Consider the following 21,912-nt stretch of genomic DNA (forward strand, 5'->3'; position numbering starts at 1 on the left):
TCCAACTATATGCTCCCATTCAAATGCATTGATTGTAAAAAAAAATAGTGGGTTTCCAATCCCCGGACTCCCCCCCCCCCCCACCCCCCTGGATTCGCCAATGTGTCTTCAAAATCCTATCAGAAATTTCAACTTTATCAGCTGAAGAACTTACCAACCGTAAACTAATCTTAATTTTAATGAGTGTATTACTAATCCAAGTCAAGTCCTTGTATTGATAAGGTCTATTTTTATTTTTACGAGATAGATAGCAAGATGTAAGTACTGTGACCGAGTTCCTGTACCTTCTTTTACGCATATATGTTAGCGGCAATAAGTGAAATTAGGCATTAAGCTTAAATCCTAGGCTATAAGCTAACGCCTAGACAGTATGTCTAATGCCTAAATGATGTTAGGCATTAGTCTTAAATCCTGAAAAATGTGTGCAGGCATTAAGCTTAATGGCTAAAATATAAATGAGAGTAAATAAAAGACATTTATTCATTTAAATAAAAATATTTTGTTAAATAATAACATTATGAGAACTAGGTTTATCGAAATTGTTCAAAGAATGGTCCTATAAGATTACATTCTTAGGACAGAAATTATGATAATGTAAGGACCGACTTACAACATGTCTCAGCATGCACATCGAAGCTATCTGAGCTTTATCTTTGAGGATTATCTTAGCTAGGATGTTTTAACCGCTGTCCAGAATATTGGCGTAAAAAAAATATCCAATGAAAAAATTTAAATATTGTATCAAATTTAACCAACAACTTTAATTAAAAAAAAAAACGATTCAATTTTAGAAAATACTTTTTTTTTTAAATTTAAAGGTATTAAATAATTTTGATATTATAAATTGTACTTTTAAACTCTTTGAAACAAAAAAATGTAAGTAAAAAAATATAAATACGTTTTATATTAGAATTGTATTGTAAAAAAATCTTTCATATGAATCCTGAGTACTTCAAATATTTTATTCTATTACTTCGAAAGTATGATTTTTCTGATGCAAAACTTCAGGGCCCAGTTTCATCCTAAATATGAAAAAAAAGATGTGGAATGATTGCCAATGAGACAACTGTTCACAAGAGACCGGAAATAAAATCACTAATAAAATATGTTATTTATATTAAAACGCATCAATATAATAGTTTAAAAATATGAAAACTTGATAGGAATTTATGTTGAAATCATTGTGTAATCACAAGTTGTGGAACTGTTTAATAACAAAGAACATGTACTTATATATATATATATCCAATAAAAAAAAATGGAAAATGGTGTGAGCAAAAAATCATATCTTAATTTTGTCTACTTTTGAGCAGTTCAAAACAGCTCGACTAGTGAAGTGTACAAATGTTCAAATACATATTATAATTATTCTATAGAATTGCCCCCTTTTTTATTGGATACTATCTCTTTTTTTTTTTATTTTAAATCTTTTTAATATTTTGTTATACCACAAAAACATGAAAAAAATATGAGTTAATTCTGTTTTTTTTTTAACTGTTAAAATTACTAATTAAACTTACTTTTGAAGATCTGTCAAATGAATGTATATTTATACATGTAATATTAGAAATATAATTAAGAAACGACTTTTATATATCAAGAATAAATCACCAAATATGGATGAATTTCAGAGTTTACTTATTGCCTAAAATTATGTTCGGCAATAGGATGATGAATAATCATCATCAAATTTCAGGAAATAAGCTTAATGCCTGAAAATTTCAGGCAATAACTTAATGCCTAGGCGTTAGCTTATTGCCTAGGATTTAAGCTTAATGCCTAATTTCACTTATTGCCGCTAAAATAATTATATATATATAATGCAGAGAGATACTTGAAAAAAATCTACTGCAAACGGATATTCAGGTCTGGTCCGTACCTACTCAAATTATTAGTATTTCATAACAGAGTAATTTCCCGTTGTTTACAATAAATACATGTACAAACCCAGCAGTCAGCAAGTTTCTTTATTGGCTTGTTTTCTTCAGTCCCTGTCTAAATCTGAATGCTTTTGAAGAAAATATGGATGGCCCAAGTCCAAAAAAGAAAGCCAAAGCAACTGTTTTACCAGTCTGTCCATATGGGTCGAGATGTTACCGAAAAAATCCACAGCACTTCAAAGAATTTTCTCATGCAGACGATGATAATAAATCATCCTCATCAAAACAGAAAGATGCCTTACCATTAGCTGACAGTACTCCACTTCCAGTTTGCAAATATGGAGCCAATTGTTACAGAAAAAATCTGTTACATTTTGCTGAGTTCTCTCACCCAACAGCAGTGACATCCACAGACATGACAGACAGTGGTAATGACACTGATCCAGTGTCAGATGATGATACTGATGATAAAAAGGTTAAACTACCATTTAGATATATGAAAACAAGTACTATCCAGTGGCGGATCCAGAACTTTTCCTAAGGGGGGCCCGCTTCAGTCATGCTTCAATGATTCCCTATATAATCAACCAAATTTTCCCCACGAAAGGGGGGGCCAGGGCCTCCCCTTGATCCGCCTATGCTATCATTCATGTTTTTGGTTAGGATTGAAATCACTATTAAAAAAAAATTATCTTTAATTACATAGGAAAATATTTTTGCTGGGTCACATTCACTTTTACATACATCTTTCCAAAACAAGCAGGCTACAAGATAAAATTGAGAATGGAAATGGGGAATATGTCAAAGAGATAACAACTTGACCAAAGGACAGATACCAGCCAAAGACCACCAATGGGTCTGTAGTTAATGTAGTTAACTTACATGGTTGTCATTGATTCATGTCTGTTTTTCATTATTGTTTTGTTTTAAATTAGGCTATTAGTTAAATCTCATTTAAATTGTTTCATATTTTTTATGTCAAGGCCTTTTAAAATAGCCAACTATATGGTATGTTTCTTTTTTTTTCATTTTTGAAGGACATTTGTTGCCTATAATCATGATAATTGCTTACATCCATGACATCCATACAGCAACTCCTATTTTTATAAAGCTGTTGTTGTTGGCCTTCAATACATGTATAGCTACAACCTTGTCCAGTATTATACTACCTTTAATGGATATAGATTGCTTCTAAACAACTGTTACAGCTTTTTTGTGTTGCTATTTCAACAGTAAATTAAAACTGTTAAAGATTCAGTTAAAATGGTTCCCCAAGTAAAATTTGGTTATCAAGGTAAAAACACTTTTATAGCTATTTTTTTGCCATTACTTGATTTTACAAAAGTTCCTATAAAATTTTGATGTCACAATTGTAAATTTTGAAGCTCAAAGAAAAATTGATTTTTGTATCACAACATCAATAGTTCAAGTGAGGCAGATTCCCAAATAGAGTGATTTATATTTTTTAAAGGTCTATTCCATTCTAAATTAATTTAACTGTTTTGTTATTACATAAGGTTATTCTCTTTTTGTAATAAAAGTTATCGAGTAAATATATATTAATAGTAGAACAGTCAGATATCCATATTTTTCAGCAGTAAACTTTGAAAGGAATATTTAGGAAATGCATTAAGTTGATCCATATGAAAATGAAATGTTGATGTTGATCTACAATGTATCTATATCCATTTGTCTGACATTGTTAGCGCCTCAGACTTCAATGAAATAATATTTATATCAATTGTTTACATGATACATCCCCAATATCTCTAAGATTTAAAAACAGGGCTAATCAATGATAGCCTTTTGGAAGTTAACATAATTTGATTACAATGATACATGAACATGTATATTATATGTGCTTCGATCTGCATTAACAGTTTTATCAGATTTCTATAACATTTATCTCAAAATAAATGTCAGAAGTATTTTAGGTATTAATGCATTTTTTCAAATACTAAGTTGCAAATATTAAAACATAGAAGAAATTTAACATTGGACAACAGAACCTTTGGACCAATAGACATGTGCATTAATAGACATTTGGACCAATATTTGTTGATTTTATTCTTTTTAGAAATCACCAAAGAAAAAAGTGAAGGATGTTGACATCTTAAAGAGAGGGGTTTCCCTTGTGAAAAACTATTCACAGATGTCAGAGGAAGAAAGAAAAGAACTGATTAAGAAGGCCATGGCAGCAAAGAAACAGCTAGAGGAAGAATTACAAGCAACAAAAAATGAAGTAAAGAAGAAAGATGAAGAATTAAATAGGTTACAGAAGGAGGTATAAAGCGAAAATTTTACATCAACCTGACTTTCACTGAAAAATAAGCTTCATGCTGTTTTGATATTAAAAGTTTACAAATATTGATGCTTTGCCACAAAAAGGTAATTCCAAATAATCCTGTTAAAAATCTTTTTTTGGGGAAATTTTATTAAAATGAATTTATTATAAGACAGTGTTTTTTAAACTGAATTCCAAGACATATGTTTCTCTGTACTTTTCAAAAAATAAGGGAAATGAAAAGCAAACAGTTAACATATTGTCATTTCCAATGTCAAATATTTAAGTATATAGTTTGTAGATACTATTTTATGAAATGTAGGGGAGATAATTAGCTGCTACTAGTTTCCTTCATTAATTTTTCTCCAAAGATAAAAAAAATTAGTTTTCATTACACTGCTTTAAAATTTACAAATGTATATAGTTTAAAGGACTTAATATTAAACAAATGACATAATAAGCAACACTCAGTTTACACAGTCACTTCTGGTGTATACACTGTATAGTACATGTAACTGAGTTGTCAAGTCACTACGGTAGATTTGAACATTTTCAGCTGGAGTTTGTGCCTCAGACCTGGATAATTTTTATCAAAGTTTTCAGTGTTCATTTTGATAATAACACATTTCCCTTTTTGTTTTGCCCCACCTTGGGTCATTATGTTTTTATGTCCATCCATTTGTTTGTCCTGCTTCAGGTTATAGTTTTTGATCAAGGTAGGTTTTTTGATGAAGTTGAAGTCCAATCAACTTGAAACTTAGTAGTAGTACACATGTTCTCTATGGTATAATCTTTCTAATTTTAATGCCACATTAGAGATTTGACCCCAATGTCATGGTTCATTGAACCTAGAAAATGATAGTGGACTTCTGACACATTCTTGTATACTATTAATGTTTTCCTATAACAATTACCAATGTTGAACCTAATATTGCCTTTGTCATGTTCAAAATTGCTTAAAACTCCTTCTAAGGCCACACCAATTTAATTTCTTGTTCTACGGATTTTTGGACTCAAAAATTTGGGGCGAGCGAGCGATTTGAAAATTTTAATAAAAAAATATTTAATTTGCAAATTTTTGAGGTGAAGCTTGAAAAGTAAAGGTGAACGATTATAATTTTTTTTGTAAACATAAAATAGTAGGTTTTGACAATATTAAAACTTGATTTATCACTTGTACTTTGACATTTCTTTAATTTCTGAAGTATTTTTTTCCCTGTTCACCAAGAAATAATTAAATCTGGTCTATGTATGTGTTACTGACAATGAGACAATTCTACATCCAAGTCATAATCAGTTTGGGGGCAACCCCTTAATGTTATAAATATCCCTTTTACATGTTTTATGAGGGATCAATATAAGTTATAATATATTTGTTTGAACAAAAGGGCTTATATTTTCTCAAATAACTATATATCTATCTGGTATTAAATGGTCAAAACATGTCCAAGAATTTTGTAATATTCCTGGACTTTATCCATGTTAAATTAACACATTTACTCTGAGACTACTATAACAGTAGTCTCAGATTTACTTTAACAGTTTAATATTATTCAAAATAAGTCATGTAAGTGGACCCCTCTTTTAGAAAAAGTTGTTTAAAATATGATGTAACTATCCTCTTTTTGAGTACAAAATTCTAAGTTTACAAAGGTTTTGTATAGAAGAACTATACAAATCCTTGGTATTTCTATATTTTCTTCTCTACATCAGTAAAATGACCCCTTGTCTGAGGGAGGGTTGTTCTCGACCTGATAATAACAAACACAGGTCAAAGTACGGCCTTTTACACAGGGCTTTGATAGACCAAACAGCAAGCTATAAAGACCCCAAAATTATTAGCGTACACAATTCAAACAGGAAAACCAACGATCTAATTTATATATCCAAATGGGAAAATACCAATGAACAACATCAACAAACGATAACTGATGAACGACAGGCCCCTGAATCAATCAGGACAGGTGCATACACATGCTGCGGCTATGGATAGTTTTGTTTCGCCAGCATACAATATAATTGCAGTTGAAGGCAAATCCTTCAGAAGTTTTTTATACTTTATTCTAACAACGAACATCTTTTTATAGGGAATATAAGTAAGGGGGAAAGAAACCAATTTTTTGTTCTTTACAGGTATTCCCGCTTTTATAAATTTATTTCGGAGCACTCTCACATTGAATAAATAGGTTTCATACTGAAACAAATATTCTCACAGATATTTACACTTTGTGGTGGGGCGCTTTTATGTTTAAAATCGTTATAATTATACAGGTTAGACTGTGATTTTAAAAACAAATGTTGATATCTTTTTATAATATTTACACAAAAAAATAGTGCGGGAAATGGACATGATTACATTTCCGGATGCGGGAAGCGGGAATATAAAAAAAAAATTAAAATTCTGTTTTGAAAAAAAATAGGTGCGGGCGGGTCCGTCGAACAAGGAATCAAATTGGTGTGGCCTAACATAATGAAGAAAATAAAACAGTTTCCAGCATCCATTCATGTTGGTTATAAGTGACTTTTCTCAGTCAGACACAACTTGTCGCCAATTGCGACCAAAATATCTACGGACAACCAGAAACTGAAAAATATCAGTTTGTTAATGGCCCAAAAAAATTAGTTAAGTGAGTGTATTTATTCACCAATTTGATGCCAAAAAGACATTCAATTTAGGGGCGGATCCAGCCATTTTAAAAAGGGGGGTTCCCAATCCAGAGTATAGGGGGGGGTTCCAACTATATGCTCTCATTCAAATGCATTAATCGTTCAAAGAAAAGGGGGGGCAGGCGCGGATCCAGAGGGGGAACCCCCCTTTTTTTTGGCCGATCAATGCATTTGAATGGGAGCATATAGCTGGAACCCCCCCTTTACTCTGGGTTGGGAACCCCCTCTTTTTAAAACGGCTGGATCCGCCCCTGGGGGGTTCCAACCCGTCGAAACCCCCCCCCCCCCCCCCCCTCTCCTGGATCCGCCAATGCAATTTACAAATTAATGTAAATATGTTGCCATACATGTCTAGAAAACTATTTTAATAACAAAAATATACAAGTTGCATAAGATGGTGCATGTTCAAAGGAAGATAACTCATTTCAAAACATTGCTTAAATTATTTAAAATATATATGTTTCTTAGGTTAAAGCAATGCCAAAAAATATGTTCCTTTTAAAGTACAAATGTACATGTACTCAAGGAAAAATGAAAGCAAAACTTAACTCTATAGTGCTCACAAGACTTTGGTTTAGAACAAAACAATTGGTATTATTACAATGACTGTAAAAGTAGCACTAAAACTTTATTAACAGTATTTTTGGTGTATTAAAATTTACAATTTAACCAAAAAATTTCCTACAGACACAACAAAATTTAAGGGAAAACATAAAACTTTTGAGATTAGCATGTAAATAAGAGTGAAACTGAAGTGAACAATTTACATTGTCATTTTAGTTTGCAAACATATTATATATGCAATAAGTTCAGAATTTACAATTGTGCAGTGTTGAGAAAAGGAGTATGGTAAAATGATAGGTTATCAGTTTTAGTCCCTTATATCATGTTTTTGATTTAATAGGTTGCAGGGGGTGCTTTATTGATGGAGGGAGAAAAAGAAGCAATGGAAGGAAACAAGGTTGTGTACTTTGATTTGTTTCCCGAGAGATCATATAAAGAAGGATCAGCTGCACAAACCCACTTCAGACTAGCAGAGTCACAGTTTTATAGGCTGATCAGTGGCAGTGGAAATAAGTAATGATATATATATGTTAAAAAATGACTAACAGGATACATCATACACCATCTCACAAGAAACTTCTGTATTTTCTTGTTTTTTTAATTGAAAGCAGTTATAAAATATTATATATAAATACAATGCAAAAATAAGCATTCTAATTAGTTACTCACTATAGCAGAATAATTTAATTTTGGATGTAACAAGTCTTCTGATTGGCTGACGTTGTTTTGTTTATCAGGTCATAGACATTTCTAATCATGTGATCGTGACGTCATCGACGTTTTTTCATGGTTTACTCTGGTTTAAAATGGAATTTAGAATTAAATTATAAGAAATAACTGTAATATTATATCTAATAAAATTGAGAATGGAAATGGGGAATGTGCCAAAGAGACAACAACCCCGACCATAGAAAAAAACAACAGCAGAAGGTCACCAACAGGTCTTCAATGTAGCGAGAAATTCCCGCACCCGGAGGCGTCCTTCAGCTGGCCCCTAAACAATATATACTAGTTCAGTGATAATGAACGCCATACTAATTTCCAAATTGTACACAAGAAACTAAAATTGTCTATTCGAAATAACATAAAAAATGTGGTGCACACTTTAAAATAATATGCTAGGGGAGTTATTTAGTGTGCACCAGATTTTTTATGTTATTTCTTCATAGACACAAAAAATATTACAGTCATGATTCCTTAAATCAATTAAGGTAAAAAAAACATTGGTGGATAAAATCATAACAGAGTTTGCTGTTATTGTCAACAGTTTAAGAGAAAATACCAGTTGTCCATTTTTTTGGACACAGCTAAAGTTATGTCACATTTTCTTCTTTCTCCAAAATCTGAATTAAGAATGCATAATTATCTGTTATTAACCATTTTAAAATCAAACTTGTGTGTAAAATTATCTTTACTATATGGTTCCTCACAAACAGAATCTTGAGGTATATAGATATTATTTACATACCAAAATAATTTATGTAAAGCTATAAATAAACCAGAAAAAAATGCAATGTAGTAATTTCGTTTGGAAAATAATAAAGCAGGTCAGCTTAAAAATTCTGTTTTCTCAATTTGTTTAATAATATTTTATTCTACTGTTGAAGTGATAACTACAGAAATGTGATTTTACTGTGTTATTTATCATTATAACTAATATGTGTTTGACACTTTCAGTTACACAGTTACTAAAGTACAGTATGCTGTCAATCCACCACTTGTTAAACAGTTCCAGTAAGTCAGTGTCATTCCACCTGAATACATTTAAATAAGATATGTATCTTTTAAACCGAAGGGCAGTGGTTCTCTCTGGGACCTCCTGCTTTTTCCACCAATAAAAAATGACTTCCTCAAAATAGCCCAACAGTGTTTAAAAAAAACTCATCATAGATACCAGGACTAAATTTAGTATATACGCCAGATGCGCTTTTCGTCTACAAAAGACTCATCAGAGACGCTCGAATCAAAAAGAGTAAAAAAGGCCAAATAAAGTACAAAGTTGAAGAGCATTGAGGACCAAAATTCCTAAAAGTTTTGCCAAATACAGCTAAGGTAATCCATGCCTGAGGTAGAAAAGCCTTAGTATTTAAAATAATTCAAAAATTTGTAAACAAAGTAGAGTTAAACACCAATCAATCAATCAATGTATCTTTTGGATTACTGCACATGACATTTAATGTAACAGTTGATCTTAACAAAGTTAAGGAGGACTATTAGTGTAACCTCAAAACACATGCTTTCATGGACATTCACAAGCAATGCTCATGCAGTTATGATACTTTTAAGTCCAGGTGTCACTTGGAGACGGTCTGGTATTACATTTTATTTGTGAAGATCTCTTAAGGATCCAATATAATGTCTAATGGATGCAGGATTGTGAAGATCTCTTGAGGATCCAATAAAATGTCTAATGGATGCAGGATTGTAAAGATCTCTTGAGGATCCAATAAAATGTCTAATGGATGCAGGACTTTCTGTATAATGATTGTTTGTCTTATCTTTCTATTTCACTCTTCATTTGTCTTTTTTCTTGGTTTCATCTTTATACCAAATTAAGATCACTCTGATTTCAGTAAAGAAGATATGTCAAATTTTGCATGTGTCTAGTTTCTGATATTGATTTGACTTTATAGAACCATTGCTTTACATGGTGGAAGGATGCCTTTCTAGCAAAGATGGTCATAAATTATAGGTCACATAAAAATTTATTGTGTTGTGTTTTTTTCTGCAGTCTTTCATCATCATGGTAATGTGCTTCTACATTGATTGAATGTGATTTTTGTTAGATGTGTAGGCCACTTAGTGACTTACTTTGGTATGCCTAGTTCAGTTTACTTCAAACTTATATTGTTATTTGGAATAATGAAAGGGAGCACCATTTCCTTTATAGCAAAAATCTGAATTGGATGTTCAGTATTATGAGACTTTAACTATGATATGTCAGGAAATATGCATCTATGCCTAAAAAGGATATCCCATTGCAATTTTTTCTGCAGGGTATTTCTACTGACTTTTGATGGCTGAAATGGCTGTGCTTTTACCTGAAAATTTACTCTGAGTTTAGTAACAGACAAACCTGTGTATCTGAAAAAGTTTTAAAAACAAAGCATGCCCTAGATGAATAAAATTCAAATGAAAAGTATGTTTAAGAAAATTAAAATCTGAATAAGATCGTCAATAGAATTTTTCCGGAGTTATTTTTGGGCTAAATAACAATTTTTACCCATTTTACCTTTTTACGAGATAACTGTTTTTGACAAACTATGTCAAATTATTTGATCACTAAGATAATATTTTGGCCCACACAGTTTCCATTCAGTACAAATTTTCTTTCTTTTTTCCCCCAGTAATTTCTTAATTCACAATTACCAATATACATGTTCTTTGAAAGAAAAAATATATTTGGAAACTCATTTTCCCTACAATTTCAGTGAATCAATGGATGATTTGAAGAAACAAAGAGGAGAAGAGTTATCTTTTCCAGTGCTGGCATTTCATGGAACTGAACAGAAAAATATCAAACCTATTGTTGAAAATAATTTTAAAGTACCAGGTAATATCTTTATTATAAGTTTGACACAATATTCTTATAAATTCATTAATTTCAAACTATCTTGATGTTTAGATAAATCTCATGAATAGTTGTAAGCAAAGATTTGAAGGAAAAACCATAGAATTATAAACTCATAAGCCAGATTATAATTTCAAAGGAAAAAATGGTGATTTTGTCTGATTTTAAATATAGAATGGATCTCAGACCGTTACTTGTTTGGTTGGGCGACTAAGTATTACTTTACTTTTCAACTGAAAAACCATGTGCCTTTAGTTTTTAGCTAATTTTAGCTTGAAAACTGAAAGAAGGAAGAAAAAGAATATTTGTTCCAAATAATAGTCCAAAAGGGCATTTTTTGAACATTTGATATGACAATTGGCAATAATTCAAGATGAAAACAATGGGATAACAATAAAATCAAACACATGGATGAGATTCTGGTGACAATATTAAATATAACATCATTCTCATTACTGCAAAACAAAAAACAACTCAATAATGGATGCAATGGGTACATTCTTGGAAACTGTTTCAGAACTTTAACAGAAATTAATATTTTAACAAAAAAATCTAAAATCAATTATCGCTACTACCCTCCTACATAGGTTATTACAATTCAAGTAAAAATACACAGTAGATGTTGTATTTTTTGTCTTGCTTAAATGCTTCATTATTTAAGAAAGTAGTTAAAAATGTGACATTATCAGTTATTTTTAAAATGTCTGTCAATTGTTTTTTTTTTTCAAGAAAAATTTTGTTTTACCTTATATCAGTTTACTAGAATCATCTCTGTCTTCTTCTGACTGAGTTTGGGAAATGTTTTTTGTAGGTGAAAAAGGATTTACACATCGTACAGATACTGGCTGGTATGGTAAAGGTGTTTACTTCAGTGAATACCCCTCATACTCCATGGGATATATATCAGGAGCTAGTCAGCTCCTTCTTTGTCAAGTTCTGCCAGGGAAAGTGTTCCATTGTACAAATCTGATCCATGGAGCAGAAATGAAAAAAGGATATGACTCCCATATGTCACCAGATAAGAAAGAATTGGTTGTTTTCAACTGCCATCATATCATCCCAGCTTACATTGTGCATTACAAGGATTCAAAAGGAGACTTTAAGTATAAAGTGAGTTAATAAGTATTTTCTAGATAAAAAAATCTTCAATTATTAGATGTTTCTTATGTTTATTGTAATAATTGCTCACTGTGGTAGAAGCAATGAAGAAAAAACACTACTGTAGAGCTCTGTAAGTCAGTCTTTCAGTTCAGTAAAAAGTATTTATTGTAACAGTGGAGACATGATTAATATGAAATATAGTTTATCAAAAAAATATAAATGTAAGTATTATTATTTAAACAAATAAGAAAACCAATATTCTAATAGGTGTTTGCCCACAATCTTAAAGTGCAGGCTACATTTATAATAACATTCACTTTGTCCCTCTGTCTGTTCATGCTCAAAATATAGGTTTTTTTACCCTTTACTCAGGTATATAACTTTATATTTGGTCATCAACTTGACAGTGATGAGTTGTATTCAGACACCTACTTTCTGTTTGCACTTTTCAATATTTTGCCATATTGACTTCCTACTTTGTCTTCAGTTTAGCAGTGATGACTTAATTGTACATGGAAGTGCTTTTTAGATCTGTCAGACACCTACTTCCTCTTTTCTGATACTTTAGATACCAAATAAAGGTATGTTACTTAGCAAGATAATATGTACATGCACATTTTTTGTCTCGCCTTGACGGAGTCAAAAAGCGAGACATAGGTATGCTGTTTCCGGCGGCAATGGCAGCGACGGCGTCAACAATGTATTAGTTTGTGATTAGGTCTAGTTTATGGTGAACAGCATGTGGTAGGTCAATCATATTTGGTATGCAGTTGTATAAGCATTGGCACATCTCATTTCCATGAAGATTATTTGGCCCTGCCCCCTCAGTCATGGTCTATTGACTTCGAAACTTTTGCTTATTTTATATGTATTAGTTTGTGATTAGGTCAGTTTATGGGAAACCACAAGTGGTAGGTCAATGATGTTTGGTATGCAATTGTATAATCATTGGCACACCAGTATCTCATTACCATGGATATAATTTAGCTCTGCCCCCTTAGTCATGGTCTATTGACTTTGAAAATTTTTCTAAGTTATCATGTATTAGTTTGTGATTAGGTCAGTTCAAGGGGAACCATTAGTGGTAGGCCAATGTTAATTGGTATTCAGTTGTATAAGCTTTGGCACATGTCATTTCCATGGAGAATATTTGGCCTTGCCCCTCGGTCACAGTCTAATGACTTTAAAACTTATCTTAGTATACATGTATTAGTTTGGGATTAGATCAGTTTAAGATGAACTGCTTATGTTAAGTCAATGATATTTTGTATGCAAATTTATTGGCATTTGCAAGTATTGTTTCCATGGAGATTATATAGCTTCACCCCCTCTTCATGGTTCATTGACGTTGAAACTTTTACATAGTTACAAGTTAATGTTTGTATTTAGATTTGGGAATGACTTATAATAAGTCAATGGTATTTGGTATGCAGTTGTATTAGCATTGGCACATTTCATTTATATGGAGATTGTTTATCCATATAACTCAGTCATGGTTCATTGACTTTGAATATTTGCATAACTTGTGTAAGATGTTATAGTATTGCTATTTGGATTTCAACATTTGCATATAAATCAAAATTACAAAAAGGCAAGACACATCTCTGTGATAACAGTTTATGTTAATATTTAAGATTATTTTAGGCACCAACAGGTAAAGGAACAAGTAAAGGAGGGACATCATCTAACAAAGCTTCTAGTGATGATAACCAGCCACCAGATGATATCTGTGATGAAACAAAGCTTGCTGAAAAAGGATTTCTTGCATTGTCTGCTAAGACTACAAAGTAAGGATACAATTGGATTGTACATATTTCCTTGCCTTATTATAAGGATAGAACAATTATAAAATTAAGTAAACAGGGAAGACAATTTTAGATTGCTCCCAAAAGTGTTACTGTGTTAGCATCAAAATTTCATTCTCAGTTGAAGAACATCCATAAAATCATGATTTGTTTTTATACAATCGCAAAATATTTTTGGGATCATATAATGGTATGATGTTTAGTTATTGTTTACCTGTTGGACAATAGATAATTAGAGAGTAAGTAATCTACAGTAATGAAATTAAGATGGTGATATGGCTAAATGAGGTTAATGGCAGCTATCAAAACTAGGTCACTTAATGACATATTTAGATTTTACAAACTTGTATATAGATGAGCATGTTTGTTGATATTGCTAAATTTGCATCAAATTAAGGTCATAACAACCAACATTTAATTCTATGTCATATTTCTTTTAATGCCTGATTTAAATTTAAATGTCATTTTAGAAAACACTATATACTTCAATATCTTTGATTATACCTGTATTCTATTTTTTTTTCTCTGAAATTAGTATGCTGTTTAAGAGTAAATTGGTTGTCCATACCAGTATATATAGGTATTTTGAAATTATCAAAATAAAGCAAAATATCAGAGTTGGTCAGCAATGTAATGAATAAGTTATTTTATTTACAGAGTATTTAAAGGTCAACAGATCACATTTTCAGGCATCTTTCAACATACACAAGCAGAAATGTATCAATTAGTTGAGAAACATGGTGCCAAGAAAGGTAAATTGTAATGTCACATTGACATTGTAATCACATCTTTCTTAGAGGCTGTTTTCATTAAAAAGTACAAAGTCTGAAAAACTAGTAGTGGCATACTTTGCAACTTCTTGTTACAGTAACTCAAGTGAAAGATAACTTCTCTTTCATAAAACTAGTGGGCTAAAACTTATTTCAAGGTAGTTTGAATTTGTTTCTTCAGACTGATCAAATGGTGAACAATTTAGGCAGTTCCTTAAGATTATAATTATAAATGGAGTGTGTGGTATGAAGATATTTTTACCATCAAATATCAATGGTATCATGAGAGATTGGAAAATTCTAGTTTAAAAAGTTAATTATCATATAAATTAAATATACCTGGGATATGAAAGCTATACCATAATTTATTTTTAACTGAAAAGTGATATAGATGCTTTGTTTGTTGATTTGTATGTATCAGAGGCTGATTTAGGGAGTTGCCCTGGTCGTGTCCAACCCCCTGTTGGAGCTTTATTTATGCTTAATCCAGACTTTTTACCATTTCAGCGACAAATTTTGTCTATTTTGGGGGTCTCTGGTCCTCCCTTTTTTAAAATCCTTGATCCACATTAGTGTATATTTTGGTATTTTTGGTAAACTGTACTATATTTATGTCATTACAATTATGTTTTTTTTTTTATCTATTTTTAGGTACTGCTGCTTCATTTAGTTTTTTGATAGCAAGTCTAGATGAATACTCTAATGGTTCAAGTAAATGTGCACAAGCAAATAAGAAAAATGTAGGTCATTTTAATCTATTCTGTAGGTATTTGGTTATAAATTTAATTACATAAGAATGAAATAAAGTTTTTCAATGGTATACATAATACTTACAAAAAGCAAGCACTTAATGAAAGCAGGCTTAAAATATTTCAGATTTTTTTAAATTAAGAAGTAATAGATATTTTACATAATGCTTTTGTCTTATGTATTATTCTGTCAGGTTTTATGATCTTATTGCTTCTTGTGTTCCACTTGGATCTTCATATTTTTTTGCTGATATAATTTTTGTTCATTTTGAGTTTTATACTAGCTACTTTATTGATTAAACGAATAGAATGGTCAATTCATTTTGGGCAGAAAACCAATATTCTAACGGTTGTATAGCAGCAATGTAAGAGTACAGGCAACATTACAATCACTTTGTCAATCTATCTGTTCATGTAAGAGGTTTTTTTCATGCTTTTCTCAGGTACTGCAGAACAGAATAACTTTATATTTGGTCATCAGATTGACAATGATAAGTTGTGTTCAGATATTTCAGACACCTACTTCTTGTTTGCAGTACACTGCATTTTTCACCATAAATCAAAATTTAAGTATTGACTAAAAATGTCTAGTTTACACATAATTTTAGGTTAAATTAAGTATGAACAACATCTTTCCTTCATAAGATACTACATAAGATTCTTGACCCATATCAGCATATTTGTATAAAATTATCTTTCTGAGTAAGGTTATTTATTAAGTACAAAATCTCAGATCAAGATTAAATTGACAGTTTTAAAGTTTGAAGGCCTAAAGATGTTTATAAGACAAAATTGAAAAAATATTGGAATATTTATAACTGACTGACAATTCAACTGAAGGATATAATCTAAAGAACTATTTAGAGAATTACATTAAGCTCTCTTTTTATCAAAAATTGCAGTCAAACTTTCAATTAGATGTTTGCAAAATATGTAAGAGTTTACATTTGATATAGAAGACAAAAGTAGCTTTCCAATGCACAAAGATTGACGTTCTTTCTAGCTTAATTCAAAATTGAGATTCGACAGTCATTATCAGAATGTATCTTAGTATCATATGATGAATGCATAGAAAATAAGTCTTTTTCAGCTCAGCTGGCCATTTTAGGTGAAATTGTGAATGCTGTACATCGTATAATGCAAGCTATACCAAAAACTTTCTAACACACAGTATTTTTGCATCAACTTGATAGGCATAGTATTTAGAATTGAAAAATTTCTTCTGATCTTCCATCTCCAATTTATAGATTTATTTAGCCAAAGCCTGTATTTAGAAGAAAGTAAAATAACAAAAATTATAGACCCCAAGGAAAATTAGAAACAGGAAGTCTTTTATCAAATGGCAAATTCAAAGCTCAAATACATCAAAGAAATGGGAAAAAACTGTCATTTCCCTAAATTGGTACAGGCATTTCCAAAGTAGAAAATGGTGGATTAAACTTGGTTTTATAGCTAGCTAAACCTCTCACTTATAGTCATGGTCACACAGAATTTCATTATATGTGTGCAAACCAAACAAGACATATGAAGTAAAAATTTCAAAATTTGGGTAACAGCAGTCAACAGTGTGTTATAATTTTTAAATTCCTATAAAAACAGAAACTAATAGAATAAAGAATAACAAAATGGCATATCAACACTCTAAAGATAAGTAGTTCCCATAAGCAAAAATGAAAGACAATAATACAAAAATGACCATAGCACAAAAACACTATGGCTGGATGTATAAATGATGAGCCATGCCAAAAGTATATTACCCAAAATGGACTAAACAATAAAGGTTAAAAATATAAATACACAAAAAAATAACTCTTTTACAATAAATTAAGATGATTAACAAGATCAAACAAAACCTATAATCTATATTCATGATATTTAGTAGAAGAATTTGGAGGTCTTTTATTTATTTTTATTTTTTATTTATTTAAGGTGCCAATTTTAGGAGAGATGTTTGTTTATGACTGTATACTTAAGAAGAAAATGTTAGATCAAGATGATTACAATATGGACATCTTATGTTAAAGTGTATTAGTTTAAGTTTAACCTTTTAATTTATTATTTACCCCTATTCAAGGAGTAAGATAGTACTGAACATATTAGCCTCAAATTTGGTGAGAAGCTTGACATTGATGAGTTGTATTGTGTTTGAACTTTTCTGATCATTCAGACACCTACTTCCTCTGTTAAAACTATGAATTGCAACACATTGTGTTTTTAGGATTATGATCACAAAATGAGCGGTTACTGTAATGGAAGCCGAGTTAAAATATTTTTAATTGATGTCCTGATACCAGTTTTAGAGGAATCAATAACTTAATAAGTTGCTGGGCAAGATAACCATAATGATATTTTATCACTCAGCAGTTTGAAATATCTTATTATTTTAGTTTTAGGAGAGCTGGTGAAAACTTTTAATTTTTATGCCCCCCTTGGCTTAAAGTTGGCATGAAGTGTTACCCATTGACTGTCAGTCCATCCGTTTTGTTTGCCTCAGCAAATGTTAAGAAACTTATACACAATGCTTACCGGTGTTACTACAAAACATAGATCACGTTGAATTTGGGAAGTTTCATGGTTTTTGAGTTATGTCCCTTTTATAAATTTATATGCAAGTGAGGCATTGTTTGTATCCTATGAACACATTGTCTATTTATTTTTGTTTTTAAATAAAGTAAAATGTTTCTAAGATAACACATCATTTTGACTGATTCAAAGTGGTGGGGAAAATGATAAAGAAAATTATCAGTAAAAATCTCTGACGCGAGTTAGTTATTAGAATTTATGGAACTAACATTACATTTGATTGATTTAGCCTTATTACTACAGTTTTATCAAAGTAATTATTTGTAGTGTTTTTGTTAAAGGCAATTTTGCTCTGTAGGAAAACAATTTTCAGTAAGAAGTTTATGGAGCTTAGCTTGAAATGTTTATCATGGGATAAATATGTAGTGAGAAACTGATTTCAAATATATAAATTATAGAATGTCAACTCACATATGTCTTGTCCAATTTCCAGGTCTCAACAATGAAATTCTTTAAGGCAGCTATTAGAATAACATGACTGAAAATTTCATTTTCAAAGTAAGGAAGAATTTTTTTGAAGATATCTCATTTCATTTTCATTTCTTGCATAACGAATTATGTTGACATTGGTAAACAATAGAATTGTGGGGTCCTAATAATTAGCATATTTCAGCTAGACTTCATTTCCTGTTTTCACGGCACAATAATTTGACTTTCACGTGTCACGCTTACAAAAATCGGTAATCCTGCGTCACGCTTAGACCCCAATGAGACCCACTACTACCAGATTCTTGTTTAATGTTCAGTGTTACAGTAGAATGCGGGGCAGTGTAAATTTTATTACTGAGGTTCAATTGTATGGAATTTTAGAGCCAATATGAACCCTTTGTGAATCTACTTCTGGAAATATTATAGTACCATATACATGTATAGTTCATTCTACATCTCTGTATTATAATATTACAGGAAACTTTTTTTTGTTGCAAAGACAATTTTGATTGTATATATATGTATTGGAGCAAAGAAATTACTCTCAAAATGTAAATTGATTGGCAGGTTAAAAATTACAGGGTTAATTCTCGTTTGTTTGTTTAGAACCAGTTTAAACTTTCTCCATGTTTAATGTATTGTTGTTTAGGAATATAAAGGAGAAACTATTTATCCATCCATAAAGTCCGTTAACAAACAACTGACTTTATTTTGATATACCTAATACTTGTATGAAACAAAAACTGCCCTCATAAATAAAGTATAAAAATGCATAATTTTATGAATAATACAGGTAAATAGTGGAATACGTGTTTCTATCTGTTAATTATTTTATATTGTTAAGTTTTTGAAGATACCTTTTCTAAACCATATTTTTGGGAAAGAGGTTATTTGTATATATATAATTGTTTAGGTTAGAAACATTTGAATAAATAGTAATGATTTTGGACATATATACAGATATATAAATTTTTATTCCTTTAATTCATATTTTATATCATGATGTAAATTTTAAAAACTTTATAGATAATGATTTGAATTTGTTGATATATGTCATCATTGATTTTTGTGTGTTGATTATTTTATTATTTTATTATCATGGTTATATCTGTTGCTATTTCATTATTATATTATCATTATAATTTTAATAATTTATATTTATATTTTCAAAAAATATTTCATTTTGGTCATATACATTAAGAATGATAGTTAGAATATATATTTACGTTTTTGATATTAAAAATTTAAGTGGCTTGTACCAATCTAGGATTATGTTTACCAGGTTTTATTCTTTGTTTGAAAATGGGATAGATATTTATAATTGTAAGGTATAAACATGATAAACTTCTTAATTTAAGGAGATATTTACCCCCAGCAGGCTTTCTTTAACTGAAGACTATCTTATGGATACTGTTACCTGGTAGTTACTCATTTTAATTACAGTGAAATCAAATGTCACATTGTTTGTCTTGTCTCATACAGATGGTAAAGAACAAGGCATGAATGATATAGTTATCAGAAGTTGCAATCATCCATATTCAAATAAGTTCCTGTGATAGGTCATTGTTATTCAGTGAATGGTTTCAGTCAACATGCATACAATTTATGAAGTTATGCCCTTCCGGTCATGGTACAAAGGCGTGAAAACTTGCACATTAAGTTTCCTGGTTTGGTAATACTTCAGTTTCATTATGTATATCTGTTATATTCATTTGATAAAATTTACTGTTTGCAATAGCATTAATTGTTCTAAATAATAAGGATGTTCTTATCCCAAGCATAAAAACTTAGCCGTATTTGACACAACCTTTTTCAACTTTTGATCTTCAGTGCTGTACAACTTTGTACTTTTTTTCGCTTTCGATCTTTTATATCTGGACGTCACTGGTGAGTCTTGTGTGGACGAGGCGCGTTTTTGGCGTATTAAATTTTAAACCTGATGCTTTTTGTTATTCATTAATCATGTGTTTCTTTGTCTAATACGTTTTCCTATTTATTTGTATTATAGTCCTGTAATATTAAGTTGTCATTTCTATATTATATTTAACATTGCCATTAAAGTGCGAGGTTTAGCATGCCACAAAACCAGGTTCAACCCACCATTTTTTCCTTTAAAAATGTCCTGTACAAAGTCAGGAATATGGCCATTGTTATATTATAGTTCGTTTCTGTGTGTGTTACAATTTAACGTTGCGTCGTTTGTTTTCTCTCATTTTTGAGTGTAAATTGACATTGGGATAAGACGTGTCACAGTACTTGTCTATCCCAAATTCATGTATTTGGTTTTGATGTTATATTTGTTATTCTCGTGGGATTTTGTCTGATGCTTGGTCCGTTTCTGTGTGTGTCAGTTACATTGTAGTGTTGTGTCGTTGTTCTCCTCTTATATTTATGCGTTTCCCTCAGTTTTAGTTTGTTACCCCGATTTTGTTTTTTGTCCATGGATTTATGAGTTTGAACAGCGGTATACTACTGTTGCCTTTATTTGGTATATATATTTGATGAAATATTTTATATGTTTTAAAGGCAACAGTAGTATACTGGTATTCAAAAGTCAGAAATCGATTGAGAGAAAACAAATCTGGGTAACAAACCAAAAGCAAGGGAAACACATCAACTATAGGAGGAAAACAAAGGAACAACAGGAACACAAAAGTGCAACGGAAATAAACGTCAACACACATAGAAACGAACTATTTTATAACAACTGCAATATTCCTGACTTGGTACAGGGCATTAGAAGAAAAACACAGTGAAAGGCCATTTCTATATTTTTCACTGTTTCTGTACACTATCAAGGATTTAAATACATTGTGATTAAAAAAAGTGTTGCATCTTGTAGTATCTCAAGTATTGTAAAAGGTTTATGTAAAAATGCCAAGTATCACACATTTACAAGCCAACCTAAGTTTCTTTGATTCACCACATTAACTTTATTTTTATGAAATAAATCTGTTTTGATGAAAAAAATCCAACAGATCCATTGTCAATCCAAACTATGAATGGTGTATGTATGACAGGAAATCTGCCAAGGTCTTTGCATACTCATTATATACTCATACAGTCACTGTTTACTGTCCATAACATTTCTGTTCATCATATTAACAAATTCATTGATTTTAGCTCCAAGGAGACGTTGAGATTGTCAGCTTGTCCTTCTTGAGTAGCCCCTGAGTTGTGACACTGTTTATACTAATATGTGTCTTTCTAAGTTGTGATGTTACACTATTGTTTCAGGTAAGGGTGAAGGTTGGTACCTACTAGTATTAAAACGTTTAAACCCGCTGCATTTGTTTGCACCTGTCTTAATTCTGTCATTTATTCCAGGTATCTATGATGAGTTTATTTATCAGTAATTTGATGTTCAGTAGTTGTCGTTTGTTGATGTGGTTCATAAGTGTTTCTCGTTTCTCGTTTTTAAATAGATACGACTTTGTTTCCCCGTTTGAATTGAATTCACTAGTCATTTATGGGGGCTTTTATAGCTAGTTGAACCAAGACTCTGTGTT

The 21,912-nt window shown here is 30.9% G+C and overlaps 1 protein-coding gene across 1 annotated transcript; it reads left to right on the forward strand.

The window, feature by feature from the left end:
* Positions 1-1,903: 1,903 nt before the first annotated feature.
* Positions 1,904-20,343, forward strand: LOC139513236 (uncharacterized). Its single transcript, XM_071301540.1, has 10 exons — positions 1,904-2,355; positions 3,958-4,164; positions 7,736-7,908; positions 9,073-9,129; positions 10,827-10,948; positions 11,778-12,076; positions 13,712-13,854; positions 14,530-14,624; positions 15,294-15,382; positions 17,321-20,343. The coding sequence occupies exons 1-10, from the start codon at positions 2,023-2,025 to the stop codon at positions 17,411-17,413; spliced, it is 1,611 nt and encodes a 536-aa protein (XP_071157641.1). The 5' UTR covers positions 1,904-2,022; the 3' UTR covers positions 17,414-20,343.
* The last annotated feature ends 1,569 nt before the right edge of the window (positions 20,344-21,912 follow it).

Source organism: Mytilus edulis, chromosome 2 (assembly GCF_963676685.1).
Source record: "Mytilus edulis chromosome 2, xbMytEdul2.2, whole genome shotgun sequence".
Classification (NCBI taxonomy): Eukaryota; Metazoa; Mollusca; class Bivalvia; order Mytilida; family Mytilidae; genus Mytilus; species Mytilus edulis.